The sequence below is a fragment of the Notechis scutatus genome, chromosome 9, assembly GCF_049901735.1.
Source record: "Notechis scutatus isolate UNSWTSFEM ecotype Mainland chromosome 9, rNotScu1.2, whole genome shotgun sequence".
NCBI lineage: Eukaryota > Metazoa > Chordata > Lepidosauria > Squamata > Elapidae > Notechis > Notechis scutatus.
This window is the reverse complement of record NC_142017.1, coordinates 1520045-1535488: the sequence shown is the minus strand read 5'-3', so window position 1 is coordinate 1535488 and position 15444 is coordinate 1520045. Positions and strand designations below refer to the sequence as shown.

At 42.7% G+C, this 15444-nt stretch overlaps 1 protein-coding gene across 1 annotated transcript in view; it reads left to right on the top strand.

Annotated features, from left to right (window-relative positions):
- BANP (BTG3 associated nuclear protein) overlaps nucleotides 1-15444 on the top strand; it is an 88165-nt gene that overhangs the window by 50405 nt on the left and 22316 nt on the right. Inside the window, exons 10-11 of the mRNA XM_087971788.1 lie at nucleotides 1868-1930; nucleotides 4030-4074. Coding sequence (XP_087827914.1) covers nucleotides 1868-1930; nucleotides 4030-4074 — 108 coding nt within the window. The remainder of the gene's footprint in view (nucleotides 1-1867; nucleotides 1931-4029; nucleotides 4075-15444) is intronic.

The window sequence follows — 15444 nt, the reverse complement described above, 5'->3', positions numbered from 1 at the left end:
GGTCCTGCTGTTTCCCACTATAAATAGACAGTTTCCTTCCAAAGGAAATGAAACTATTTAAAATAGGAGGATCAGTATTTCTTTGAAATTCATGTGAAATTTTTAGTGCTTTATAAGAAAAAGGAAAAGAAGGTCTTTGATAGACTTCCTTGTGGATACCTTTCATCTTGGGCTCCTACCCAGCAGCACAAGAATGAGCCCAAAAGAATTTTAAGCAGTCAAATGGCAGCTTTGGTAAAGCTCCATCAGAGCCTGGGTGTAATTTTTCCCCCTCTTCCCTTGATCATGTCCCCTCCTTTATTCCATCAAGCAGCAGTTGTACCACGCAGTGATCTATCGCATCCTTTTTATTAAACCCTCCAGGCGCAATTCTCTGCTTTCGTAGGTTGGCACAACTTCCCTCGGGAGCAGCTGCAAACCAAGGGCGATTCCCTAGCAGAGAAAAGCTGATCTTTTCTCGGGGAATTGTGTTCTCCACCCAAGTGGAAGGGTTTGTTTACTTTACAAAAGTCTCTACCGCCCTCTCCTGAATGGCTTTGCACACCTTTCAAAAGTACAGCACAGAAACCTCAACCGTACACACCCAGCAGAGAAAAAGATGTGGCATGACAGCAGTATCCCAATATTTGAGGGACTGCCCCAAAGGAGAGTTGGGGGTCAACCTATTCTCTAAGTCTAAAGCAACAGAAGGCAGGACAAGGGACAATGGGTGGAAACTAATCAAGGAGAGAAGCAACCTGGAATTAAGGAGAAACTTCCTAATAGCGAGGACAATTAACCAGTGGAACAGTTTACCTTCAGAAGTTGTGGGTGCTCCAACACTGGAGGGTTTTAAGAAAAGACTGGACAGCCATTTATCTGAAATGGTATAGGGCCTCCTGCTTGAACAGAGGGTTGGACTAGAAGACCTCCAAGGTCCCTTCCCGCTCTGTTCTGATTGATTGAAAGATCTGAGGGTTCAAGGGCTGATTTGAGCTCAGTTTTAGACTAAAATCTGAAAGAAGAGGACAAGAGACTCCTAACTTCCGGGGCATTTTGTTTTTCAAAATAGCCCTTGCCACAAAAAGCATCGACTGTTGAGGTTAAGCCCGTCTATGGCAGAACTTGTCCAAAGTGTCCCATGGAAACCCTGAACGTGAAGGGATTTGGTCTTCTAATCCACCCACCTGCTGAAGCAGGAGAGAACCTTACACCATTTCTGACAGATGGCTGTCCAGGCTCTTCTTGAAAAGCTCCAGGGATGGAGCACCCACAGCTTCTGGAGGCAAATCGTTCCACTGACTAATTGTTCTAACTCTCAGGAAATTCCTCCTTAGTTCTCAGTTGCTTCTCTCCTTGATTAGTTTCCATCCGTTGCTTCTTGTGCTACTCTCAAGTGTTTTGGAGCATAGCTTGACTCCCTCTTCTTTGGGGCAGCCCCTGAGATATTGGAACACTGCCATCATGTCATCCCTAGTCCTTCTTTTCATTCTTTTTTTCTTTTCAGGAGAATAAGGAAGGCTCAAGCAATGTCCAAGTGGATATTTTTCCAGCAGTATAGCAGGAGGACAGCTGTAGTTCTCTGCAAACATGTTGATTATACTTTTTCTGTTACCTCCAGAGTTAGAAAACCCCTGGATAGTGAGAACAGTAAAAGAAAAAAAAACATTAGAAGTAAACAAACTTGGAAAGTACCTCCCTGAAGTGAGTTTTCCTTCTCTTTCCACAAGAAACGATGCCCAGGGGTAGGAAGACACTTTGCTGATGTCTTTGTGCCTGCTTCTCCCACCGCTGAGCAATATTGTTTTAAGTATTCATAAGGTTTTGACTAATGCTTCTCATGTTTCTTCTTCCTTTCTTTTTTTTTTTAAATTCATGGATCCCACAGGGTCATCTCCACATAGCACAGGTGCCACAAGGAGAGCAGGTCCAGATCACACAAGACAGCGAGGTGAGGCTTCAACCAACTTATCTGGAAGGAGCACGCAGAGTCCTGTGTCTTCCACGTGGCTGGAAAAGAGGAGGAGCATTAAGTGGAAGGTGGAATCCCTCCTCTCCGCCTCTTGGGCCACAGAGGGAGAAGAAAATGTTAGGTTGTTGGTTTGAGCTCCATGCTTGGCAATTTGGTTGCAACCAAACTGCCAAGCTGGGAGCTCAAACCAACAACGTAACTACCAACCCGAGCTTCTAATATTCAAAGACATTTCAGAAGAAAATGTACCAGGGTACAAATCCATCTGCAGATCCTAACTAACTTTAAATTGGAGTAGGATGATGGCCTACGTGTCAAAGGCAAATCTATGCTTATCGATTAACCTGTGCACATTTTATAATGTGTAGCAGGGGCATGCTTTCCTGCTTAAATGTATTATTTCTGCCGGAGGTATATTACAGATAGTCCTCAACATACAACCAGTCGCTTAAAGACTGTATGAAGTGACCACGGCCTCAAAAACTTACAACCTTCCCTTGAAGTTACAACTGCCACATCACCCTCCACAGTCATGTGGTTGCATTTTGGGCCCTTGTTCACATTTACAGCTGGTTGCAGCATCCCACATTCGCGGGATCGCATTTTGCAATCATTTTTGCCCCTTTGCAGCAGAAAAACAACAACAACAACCACCACAAAATGCCCATGGATAATATGGATTTGCACTTACGACAATGTGGTTTGCTTAGCAACCACTGTAACCTGATTAGTGATTGTGGTAAAATTGAGTCCAGTCATGTGGTGCCCCGAGACTTATGATTGCAACGACTTACTGTGTAACTAAAATTTAAATCCCAATTGTAGTTGTAAATTGAGAACTACCTGAATTTCTCTCTGGAAGCTGATCTGTGTATTTTGCTTAAATATAAAATGGGAGAACAAGAAATGTCAGAACAAGAATTCATGCCACCCCATTTCAAAATCTGCCTGCGGTTGCAGACAAGCTAACCAGAGTGGCTAAGAATCTCCTGGTGTTAAGGAAAGGCGAAAGCAAGGAATGCCAATTGCAGGAAGAAACGGCTGTGTTTGCACACCCCTATGACTTCAGAGGGAGTAACCTTGGATGTGAAGGAAAGCAGGATCAGGTCCATCTTTTATCCAGTTAGATAGATAACATCTGGATAGGAGCTAATTCTGATTTATAGTCCCTTGGATGGAGCCAAAGTAGTTGTTGACAGCCTTATGTTTATAGCAAATATGAAAATTGGATCCCCTTATAACTTCCTTTCACATCTTCTGAGTGAATATTCTTTATATGAAATTATTGTTTCTATTACTCAGGTTTCAGAGAGGTATTACTAGTTACAAATGAAATGGATTTTTTTCATGCTTTGGTCATACATCTAGACTCAGAAGGTTCTCCAAGATTGGCCATAACAGTCAAAATATTTGGAAACAGATACCTTTGTTGTTGCTTAATGGAGTTTTTGTTTGCCTTTGAGTCTGAACTGTGATAAAAGAAAAGACCGTCAATGGAAATACCAGCATTAAAGTTTGCAGATATTGTACCCGTTCAGAAAGTTGGCCAAAAGGACACCCTGTTGCTCTGCTAATTTTAGGCTGAGAGAGATTTTAAATTCAGGAATGTCTCCACATTTGCAGATCAGATACATTGCTAGCATGTAAAAAGCTTGTCCTGTTTATTGTTTAGCAAGTTTTAATTTTTTTCTCCAGGGGCCCTTTCATGTCAGAGACAGTAGAAGTCCTCTCCTTTTTTGCCTCCACTAAAGGTCTTGGCATAGAAAGAGGGGAAAAAAGGGAGAATTGGAGAGTTGTCTTGAATACGCCAACCCAGCTTAAATTAATATTGTAAAAGCATAGTTTTCTTTATAGGAGCAGAACTTTTGTTCTGGGTAAAAACAACAACAACCACCACAACATGCATTAATTTAAGTGTCTATGGAGGTTCTCAGCCATCCAAGTCCTGGTTGTCCCAACATGCTTTTTGAAAAGACAAGCCAATTTTCTCAATTTTCCTTGATGGCGATTCTCTTCTCATCCAGGAAGTTTCTTCAGTTGCATCAAATAATAAATAAACACGTTTCTTTCTTTCGCAGGGTAACTTGCAGATCCATCAGGTTCACGTTGGGCAAGACGGCCAGGTAGGGAATCCCGCTCTGGTTTTAACATTTCAGCTCTGCTGCCGTTGGTTAAATATGAACCATCTGATCCTTGCAATTCCCTAAAACTGGGCAAATAGAACATTTTTGTTTTTGGGTTGTTGTTATTTTTGGAAGAGTTATGAGCTAAGCTGATTTTCTGGCAAACATGCTTATCTAATATCCTTGCATGTGTTTATCTTAAATTTCGTTCTGTTTTGGCTCCCTTGTCATTGTGCTAAATTGCTCTTTCCTTATCCGACACTGTCAGCATGGACACATGTGGTCCAGAAATGTGCAGACATGGAGATGTTCGCAGATAACAGACACTCGGCCTTCATCATTGTGAGAAAGAGACATTTTCCACCACCTCCCAGGAACTGTGCACACTTTCTGTCTTAGGCACATGGGGGTGTGGTTTGCTTATGCTCAGACACCACCCTTGCAGGGTGGGTAGGGCTTTTTGCTTTAAAAGCAGTTCGCCTCTGGGATTCATTGTCACATCTACCTCTGTCCTGATGGCATCAGGTGGTAGGGAATTCACTTTTTCGCCAGTCACCGTCTGGGGATGTTTCTCTTTTGCCTTCTTGTCTTAAGACAATACATTTGTTATGAGGTACTTTAAGTTTGTTAAGGAATCTTGAGCATGATTATTTATTTTTTTGTATTCTACCTGTGTTACTTTCACAAATAACTCGAGGCAGAGAACATCTCCAACACACTTTCCTCCTATTTCCCCCTCAACAAACACCCTATGAGGTAAGTTGGACTAAGAATGACTGGCTCAAGGTCACCCAGCTGACTTTCATGCCTAAGGCAGGACTAGAACTTACCATCTCCCAGCGATTGGCCCAAAGTCACCCAGCTGTGGTTTTCATGGCTAAGGTGGGACTAGAACTCCCAGTCTCTCGCTATCTAGGGTGCCTTAACCATTGGACCAAACGGGATCTCTTCCTGCATCTCTCCCAAACTTCAGCCTTGACCCCCGCGATGTATTGCTCTCTCACCCTTCCTTCTTCCCTTTGCCTTCTTGACTGTTTTGTCTGGGTGACTCTCTTGGATCGATGTCTGGTTTTTCTGGCACGCAAGACCCTGGTGATGATAGAGTAACTCTCCACATGGGTTCTATTAGCTCGACGTTTCGTGTTTCAGGCCATGTTTAGTAGGAAGGCCAAAATGTAGAAATAATTAAACGTTCTGTTTGAACTAATGTAGATGATGAAAGTCCTCAGAATGAGGGGGAGGGGCTCCTGTTGGCAATAGGGGAAGATTCTCAGATGGCCTGTTGTTCCTCTTGACTGAGTCCACGTTCTTTTCCTCCTACAGCTCTTCCTCTAAAGCAGCATTTCTCAACCTTGGCAACGTGAAGAGGGATGGATTTTGACTCCCAGAATTCCCCAGCCAGCGTGCTGGCTGGGGAATTCTGGGAGTCAAAATCCACCCGCCTTCAAGTTGCCGAGGTTGAAAAACATGGAAGGAAATTTCTGCATGTTGCTCATTATTTACCGTACTTCTGGTTTTCGGCAAAACCGCAACATTACAAACAACCGCCAGCCTTAGTTTAAGGCTGTAAAATCTCATTGGTCATGTGACCGACCGGATTGTGACAATCATCGCGACACAGGGTCGTAACGGACAGGCGGTGGTACATCGAGCATACATTGTCTGTGTTGTGTTTTCTAATTGGTTTGAATGGATTTTGTTCGAGATGGGTGGCTGCAATTTGATAAAATAAGTGGCCCCAACCATAACACCCACCTCCTCTTTTTGGAATCCTGGCTTGTTTTGTTTTGGCTGCTTCCCTTCCCAGGGTCAGCTGTCCACCGATTGCTGGAAGTTGGTTTGTGAAGTACACCTTGACTTACAACCGTTCGTTTCGTGTTCAAAGTTACAACTGAAAAAAGCGACTGATGGTTGATTTTTTACCCTTACAACCATTGCAGCATCCCTGTGGTCACGTGGTCAGAATTTGGATGCTTGACAACTGACTCCCATTTATGACAGTTGCCGTGACCCCTGGGGGGTCACAAGATCCCCTTTTGCGACCTTCTGACAAGCCAAGTCAATGGGGAAGCCAGATCCACTTAACAACTGCAAGGAACACTTTCCGTGTTAAGGAATCACTTAACAACTATGGCAAGAAAAGTCGTAAAATGGGGCAAAACTCACTTAACAAATTTCTCACTTAGCAACAGAAATTCTGGGCTCAGTTGTGGTCAAGGATCACCTGCAGTGTCTTCTAGTGACCTCACGACTCTATTGGGAACATCCCTGTTCACTTCTAACGTTACAGGACAATCTATACATTTTAGGGAAAGGCAAACGAAAAAACAACCAAAATAATTGCCCCAAGGGCTCCCCAAAAGATTTCTGATATTCCCATCACTGCCCAAATCATTTTAATGTGTGTTTGTTGCTAATTAGCTCATGCCAAGAGGCAAAAGTGCCTGTTTATGCAGAGGTCCAATTTTTCATGGGAAATCTCCCTCCAACCCAACTTCAATGTGAGTTTTCCGTGCCATGGATCCGCCTTCTTCCCTCCAGCTTGTATATCGCCTTTTATTAGCATTGTCAGAATCCATCAAATTGACTGAAGTCCAGTTGAGATCTGGCATGACCCAAAGTCACGGGCTTGTTGCGGTTGCGGTTGGGTGGGGGGGGGGGAGGAGAAAAAAATCCCATTCCAGCCTTAGCATTTTTTGAAAACGGATTTGGCTGATGCAAAGGACTGATAAAAGTTTAAGTAGTTCATGGACTCGGAATAGTTTTGGGGTTCAAAAAGAAAGGGGAAAAAAAAGCAACCAGGCTTCTTTTTTCAAATTGAAATTGCTTTCCAGACGCAAATATCTGTTTTATTCTTCTGTTTATGCAATAGTGTACGGCTGTCAGATTTAAATCAAACATCCCCCAGGGATTATTTTTTTTTACAAAAAGCCCTAATAATATATGAATGTAGAGGCCTCCTTGTGGAGATCCTTGACTCAAGGATGCTCTGTGTTTACTCTACCCTTATTTAATTCAAGATCAGTTCACTCCACCCCAAACTTCTTCAACTAGAGAGTATCTGATTAGCAGGGTCGATTCAGCTGCAGCGTTCGGCTTTTCCCTCCTGTCCAGTGAGGTAATCTTGTCCTCTGGTCATGTAAGACACTCCAAACATACAATTCAGAGCAGTGTTAAGTTACAGGGGCTTAAGTAGTTCGAACTTTGCAGCTTAAAAACCACTTATAAATAATGGAGTTGGAGGGACACGTATAGGGGAAGATTCTTGCAGTGAGTGTTCAGGAGGAGAAGTGTCCAAGAATTATAGGAGTACGTCATTCTATTTTTATGTCCTAAAAACAGTGTCCTCTTACAGACCCCATGTTTTGGTAGTGTGTAGGCAACCGTTTCCCAAACTGGGAATACCTCACTATCTTCCAAGATGGCAGCCTCAGTGGAATGCACTCATTCCAACAAACACCCAAAGAAAATTCAGCTGAGACCCAATATATTAAATTCATCTATCCAAATGCCTCCTTAATGGGGCAATTAAAAAAAAGAATAGCATACATCTGCAGCTAATTGTGTTTTTAAGAGAATGGTGGTGATGTTGCTCAAATTGCAAATATAGTGGCCTTCATTCTCATTTTCTGACAGGTATGTTTGGTTTCCTATCAAGATAGAGGGGTAATAGCAATATCTTAACAGTCTGCAGTGTAATCAAATGGTAATATTTCTTACGTTTCATCTCAGACCTCTGGACCCAATCTTTGGGTAGGATATAGAGACGTGAGGTCCAACTGAGGACGTTGCTGGGGGAAAAAATCTTTGATGGGAACACTGTTTGAGATTTTGAGAGAAGGCAGACAAACCCTGAACCTCTTCTGATCTTTCGGGTAAGCTAATTCATACTCAGAGGACAGAGGCGTTCGGAAGGGGATTTTTCCTACCACGCCACTGAGAGAGACCGACTCTTTCTTTTGTGTTAGACTTCTGCAGCAGCTGCGCTCTTCTTCTCTTTCAGAACATCTGCTTTAAATAATCGAGACTCAGAAACAAACAAGATTGTTAGAAGAACAACAAAGCGAACCACTAGACTCTGGAAATCCAAGTTATTCTTTCTTTCTTTTTTTTGAAGTACCAAAGCAGAGAAATTAGTATCAATAGTACTACAAGCAGGTCTTGGTGGACATGGTTGATCTTCACCCAATGGCCTCAGCCAACATGATCATTAGTCTAAGATGAATGGGAGTGTTTAGTGGTAAGGAGGCTGTGATGTATTAAAGAGGGGACATTTTTTGGTAAGATAGAATAGATACTTCCAATTCCAGATATCGACAGTTGCCGTCTGTTTTTATTATATCAACCATATTGTCCTTACTGCTTGTTTTTTCTTTCACTGAAACCTTTTAAATGAAGATTAAGGATTTGCGTGACAGAGTCTTTCTATTGCTCTTTGACACCTGATTGATAGCATATTCTCATCAGTCCCCTTTGTGTACTAAAAATCACCAACTGGTTCTAATTTAAATCAGAATCAGAATACAGCTGGTAGGGGCCTTGGAGGTCTTCTAGTCCAACCCCCAGCTCAAACAGGAGACCCTATACCATTGCAGACAAAGGGTTATCCAATCTCTTCTTAAAAATTTCCAGTGTTGGAGCATTTACAACCTCTGGAGACAAGTTGTTCCACTGATGGATTGTTCTCACTGTCAGAAAATTTCTCCTTAGTTCTAGGTTGCTTCTCTCCTTGATTAGTTTCCATCCGTTGCTTCTTCTCCTGCCTTCAGGTGGAATATAAATTGACACCCCATCGACCCACCCCAGTTTGTGGCAGCCTCTCCAATAGTAAGAGGTTTTTGTAACATTTTTTCCCAAAGTGAAAAAAATCTCAGTCAGTGATCTTCTATTATTAACATTTAAGCATACTTTAAATCTTAATTACTTCTTAATACTTCTAAATAATCATGACAGAACCATGTTTTGAGAAACTATGATTTTTGTTTTCATTCTTGCTGCCTATATAACCATCCTACTTTTTGATGCCAGAAAGATGTTAAATACAGTTACTCCATTTTCTAACTCATGAAGTCTATGCCTCAAAGGTTACCTAGCCTCAAGCCTTCTAGGAAGGCAGAACCAAGCCATAATTCATTGTGGTGTCACCTCAAATATTCTTTACTGAAGTGTCTCCCTCCCTCCCCCAGGCAAAGATCTCTAATCTTCCATATTTCTTTTGAGATATGTACATATAGAAAATACATATGGGACAGATTTTATTTTTTAATGCACAAGCAAACTTCCTGCATTCTTACTTGTGCTCTGGAGAATCCCTACTGCTTTGGATGCACGTAGCTAATTCCATAGAAAGTGTTCACTGCTATCCATGTAATGAGCCATGGTGGCACAGAGGTTAGAAGGCAGTATTGCAGGCTACTTCTGCTGACTGCCGCCTGCCATCAGTTTGGCAGTTCGATTCCGACCGGCTCAAGGTTGACTCAGCTTTCCATCCTTCCGAGGTGGGTAAAATGAGGAGCCAGATTATTGGGGGCAAGAGGCTGACTCTGTAAACTGCTCAGAGAGGGCTATGAAGCGGTATATAAGTCTAAGGGCTGTTGCTATGGCTACCTTTCAGGTGGCTTAATTGGGTGTGACAAAGCCCATGGGGTTGGCAGACTAAATAACTTTTTGGAAAGGGGTAATCACTGGTTAATTCATTCGTTCATTTTGGGGGCATTGTACTGAGAGGACGTATCGGTCCATACAAAATCCTATTCACACAACCAGGAATATTAACAGTAATTTTAAGGATCTATTCTTTATACGAAGTGTATTTCGTTCTTTATTCACTCAAACCTTGTTTTAATATTGCTGTGGACTTAATAAGGAAAGATGTGATAAGGCACAATAATCTTTTCAGGGAATGGGGAATCATTTTCTTTGCTTTCGAAAGGGCTTTTCTCAGCCCAGGTTCCATCTCTTTACAAATGTGTACCTGTCATAAAAACTCCCCTTTTATCATAAAAGCTGTCCATTTCTATTTTTCTTGGGGAAATCTCTTAGTAACCTTTTGTTTGCGCTGGCAGATTTTCCTCATTCTTGAATGCTAATCATTGCCCTCAACATTTTTCAGTAATGGGGTGCAGCTCCTCTCCCTTTTGCCCCGAAGGCTGAAACCGCTCAACTTCTGAATCCCTCCCTCCCCTTTTGAACTACCTTTGCAGCTGACCCTATGCTTCCCCCATGCTGTTAGTCATTCTACCTCTTTTCCTACTTGCTCCACGCGAGAAAGCGCACGAGCACACATCCTACTCCAATATCTTTTGGGGCTGGGGCTGCTTCCAAGATGCAGAGGCACAGCTGCTTATTTTCCTAAACCAGCTGCGGTGTTACGAACTGTACCACCGTGGGGTCGCTTAGCGTTTCTGTAACAGTATAGATGCTTTGCCCAAATCTGATATGTGCAGGAGAACCCATCCATTGGCTGCTGCTATACTGATATTGCAGGAAGGTGGAGTGAGCAACCAAATATCTCCTACCGTGGGGGCTTTTTTGGGGTCAATTTGCATTTTAGGTCTTGGAAATGGCTTAGCAGGTAAACGGTGAAGAACCTCTGGCCTGAACGAGTCTTTCCAGTTGACTTTCGGATTCTCTGCTTTCACCACTGTCTTTTACTTCTTTAATGTCTGATGTGGCTTCCAGTGTGGCCCAAATCCCAATGGCCACGTTTTCATTTCTGTTGTGTCAGGGTGCCTGGGTTATGCACTGCACAGTTTTGAGGATGCTCACGGTAGCAATTTAAGAGAGGTTTCAATGCTAACATAATTAGGTGTTTGCTTTTTCCCAAACCATTTGTGTAGAAAATCCCACACAATTTATGACTTTATTATATTTTATGTGTGTCGTGCAGCATAACCTGTGTTATTATATAGCAGGGGTCCCCAAACCTGGCAACTTTAAGAGTTGTGGACTTCAACTCCCAGAATTCTCCAGCCAGCTATAAGAATTCTGGGAGTTGAAGTCCATAAGTCTTAAAGTTGCTAAGTTGGAGACCTCTGTTATATAGCATGAGATTCTATGATTCTATGTAATACAGTGAAGTAATTTCAGGGAGGAATGGCAGAACAGATGCATAGGATAAGTGCACAGGAAGGAAGGAAGGAAGGAAAGAAGGAAGGAAGGAGACAAATGAGAATAATGAGAGGAAAGGAGAAAGGAATTAATGAAAAAAGAAGGAAAGAGAAAAGGACAGAGATGGGAGAGATGGAAGAAGGAAGGAAGCCTTTTTTATTTATCTAGGGTTAGTTTCTGATTTGTATTGACGTGCAGCAAATCTGACTCATAATGCAAGATTATGGCAGCTACACTCCCAAGTGGCGGGGCTGATAGTAACTTGACCTTATTGGTTAAAGGCTGTGGTGTTTTCTTCAAAGCCAATAATAGCATACATATTCCAATTAATTTCTTTCACCTTTTTAATTTCCAAAGTAGACAAATCCTGAAACTTCTTTGAGCATCCAAGAAACTCTAGGGATAATATTTCTCCTGAAATAATTGGGGACTCTTTTTTTTTAATGCAGGGGAGGTTGTTTGATACATGGGAAATATCTTCTTGTTAATTAAAATATAACAGAACATTCTGAAAATGAAGAACACATTTGTCTTGGGAGGAAAGATGGGCATCAGTTTCCAGCCATTTGCCAAGCTAGGATTATATTAATTGATGTACTGTTGTTCATTTGTTTGGTTTTTTTTTTTAAAAAAAAAAAAAAGCAACATTCTTTTCCTTGCAGAACAGTGCTCATTTCATTCCTACGTAGTGTACTTAGTCATGAACTTTTTATAAATCATTTTAATGTCTCGTCCTCTCCTAGTGCTTCTATAACATTTTGAAAATATTTATGGATAAAAGCAAAACCAAAAACCAAAGAGACAGCTTACCTTCACCCTGATGTATTTTTTAAACTGCTGTTACGGCTTAGTTGGCTATTTGACAATGGCTTAATTAGAATGTCTACAGAGCTTCTCACTCATCTAGGTTGTCCCAAAGGTGCTTTTTTCCCAAAAGGCAACAGGACTTCCTTGGTTTTTTCCTTGAAAACGTTTTGTTTCTCATCCAAGAAGCTTCTTCGGTTCTAACTGAAGAACTGTTCCACACCCATTTACACTCTGATTCAGGTGACTCTGAGGAGATAGATAAGCCCCCAAGTGGCCTCAATAAATCTCAGAGAGCTAACACCGACCTTCAGAGTAGACGACTGGGAAGAATATAAGCCTTTCTATTCCTGACCAGAACAGAAGAAGCTTCTTGGATGAGAAGCAAAACGTTTTCAAAGGGAAAAACCAAGAGAGTCCAGTCACTTTTGGGAAAAGCACCCTTTGGGTCCAGTTAGAATGGCATGAAGACACTGTACTAGTTCCGAAGGATTTCAGCAACACAGCCAGCTTCTCCTCTGCATCATTCTATCTAAAGATTTCCAAAGGCTGTAGGCATTCTGAGTAGGATGGCATAGTGTATGGCCTGCATGAAGCCAACTGTAATCTCTTCTCATTGTCCACCCCTCACTGAATATATCGTCTGAATCAGATCAGACGAGAGCCTGGCTGGGGAATTCTGGGAGTTGAAGTCCACCCATCTTAAAGTTGCCAAGGTTGAGATACACCAGGGTAGACAAAACCATCAAAAATGGAAAGTGGGCAGGAATAGACGAGCTTTGCTGAAGACATGGGTTCTTCGGATTATTTCTCCATTTAGCTCAGGGATCCATCCTGAAGACGGTTTTTGTTTTTTGGACCGGCGATGGCTTTTGCAGGTCCAGCACACATTTTCCATCTCTCTTGCCCGATCCTTTTCGCTGCATACACTTGGACTGAACCCGGGGCCTCTGCACACCAAGTGTGTGCTTGGCTGCTTGAGAGCATTTTCCCTACTCTACCAGATTTTCCATTACTTTATCTGTGAAAAAAGCGAAGCAAAAAACTTGAGCCACACTTTTGTGTTTGGAGTATTTTGTCTGGAGGGCTGCGAAGGTTTACATGTTGATCCAGTGCGGCTTTCAGCGTATTAAGACAGAGCCCTCTTCTGTAGTGCTGTTTAGATGGTTGCCTTGAAATAAAACAAATTTGTCTTGGATGCATTTCAGGAAGGATTCTGTTGGCAAACTTTGGAAGGAAGTGAGGGTCTTTTCTTGAGACTTCCTGTCATAAACTCCAAAAGTTTAATAAACAAAAATCGAGCACCTTTGGGGCCAGAATTACTTTTGGGATGGAGCAGTTTGGCCACCGTAGGACATAGACACGATTACACACAAAGCCTCTGTTTACAAAAATTGGAGTGGAAGAAGAGCACCGTCATTTGTATCCCTTTGTCCCTCTCACAGCTGTGGCATATTGACCTGAGCTCAACCGTTAACATTTTCCAAGGGGAAAGTGGAATATTACAAGGCTATAAACTTGCTATCAGATGTCTTCCATGATAACCGTCCATTGCTCCAGACAGTTGGTTTATTTATTTTATGCCCTCCCAATCTCACTGACATAAAAAAGTATGGTAATTCAAGGCAATTAGAATTTGGAAAAATAGAAAAGCTATAAACCAAGACGATGGATGGCCTGGGGGCAAGGATCTTGTCAACCCCATCAGCCACCCCCCCATTGTAGTAGATCCCAGGCTAGGGGGCAGAGCCATATTTTCAGGTTCTTCTGGAAGGCCAGGAAGACCAGGGCAGAGCTCATCTCTAGCGGGGGGCAGGGATATTCCAGAGGCCGGGGGCCACAGCAGAAAAGGCCCATCTCCTGGACCCTCACACACCAGGTATTCACGGAAGGCAGTTATTTGCATTATGTTTGGGGAAAAAGCAAAGTGTTGCTTTAAAAGAACTGTGTGGTCTTCCGTCCGAGCATTTCATGCTTCACAGATTGTTTTTCTAAAGCTGCTACCGATTGCACGATCCTAAAAATTATCCTCCAGCAGCAAACTCTTCCTTTATTTTTAGACATTTGGCTGCCTGGCTGTAAAATGCTTTTTTGATGACAGTGTGAGACCCAGCTGGGTTTGCTAACCTCCCGGAATAAGCAAAGATGCAAGGGGCAGCTTAATATTTTATTTGGTATTTCAAAAGTTGGCTTTTTGAAAATCACAGGCTGGATTTTAAAGAAAAATGCCCAGGCTGAATACTCTTTTAACTATCAAATTGCTTGTGATTTATTATTGGGGTGCACGGAAGGTTAGAGCAAGGTCCACAGAGCGTCCCACAGCAGGGCGTCACATTCCTAGATCCCCAAATCTCATGTGCGTGTAGTTAAGCAGGCTTAGCTACAACCTCAGGGAAGGCGTGAGGAAATAGTTTACGTTCAAGGGCTGCGTCCTCCAAGGGTTAATGTCAGCAATGGGCAGGAGCAGAATCAGGAGTAGGTGTGGTCATCCTTGGCGTCACTTCCACTTGGGATGTTTTGTGGTTGCAAAAAGATCCTGTGCTCAGGATCTGCCCTTCTCTCTAAAGCTTCCCAACAAAGGAGGGATCTCAATGGATGGAGACAAGCAGGCGGTCAAGGAAAGCAAAAGGTCCACCATGGAACCTCTTCAGATATCAGGAATGTGCTTGGCTTCCCCAGTACAATGACAATGGGTGTGTTGTTGATTTTTCTCTCCCATTGGATATTCTTAACTTACTTCTATGGGGGCGTGGTGGCTTAGGGGTTAAAAAGGCTGAGCTTGTTAGCTGGGAGCCCAGGTTCAAGACCCAAGTGCCGCGTGACCGGGTGAGCTCCCAATACTTACCTCAGTTTCTGCCCACCTAGCAGTTCGAAAGCATGCAATTGCGAGTCAATAAGTAGATATCACTTTGGTGGGAAGGTAACAACTTACCATGTGCCTTGGTGGCCGCATGACCACAGAAGCTAAGAAACAGAGATGAGTATCGTCTACTAGAATGGGACATGACTAGGCACGAACCTTTGTCTTTATTTACTTCTGTGTTTTTACCGTTCAGCGTGGAGACAATGGCGAAAGGCTACTTCTGCCCACTCCCTCCAAGACTCAAAAGCATGCTGGCATGTTTGCTCATGGTTGTGGGGGAAGAGAATATATGGGCAGTTAAAGTGAGGGTTGTCTTCATCACCTCTTTCGTCCCCCTTTACCCGGCTGGGGCTGCCAGAAACCAGCAAGTTATCTGTCCTGGAAGCCATCTGTAAGCCCAGCATCTCAGGCTGCAGTAGCAATTGGGCCCGTGGAAATTCAAACATTTCCTTTAAAACAATATTTTTTTCGAGGTCAGGGTTGCAGCACTAGAGTTGTGCTAATATTTGTGCTTTGCAAATAAGCCGTTTCTACAATGTATTTTATTAGCAGTCCCTGGCTGTTCACCCGAGAAGCCATTTGTAAGAGTTCCT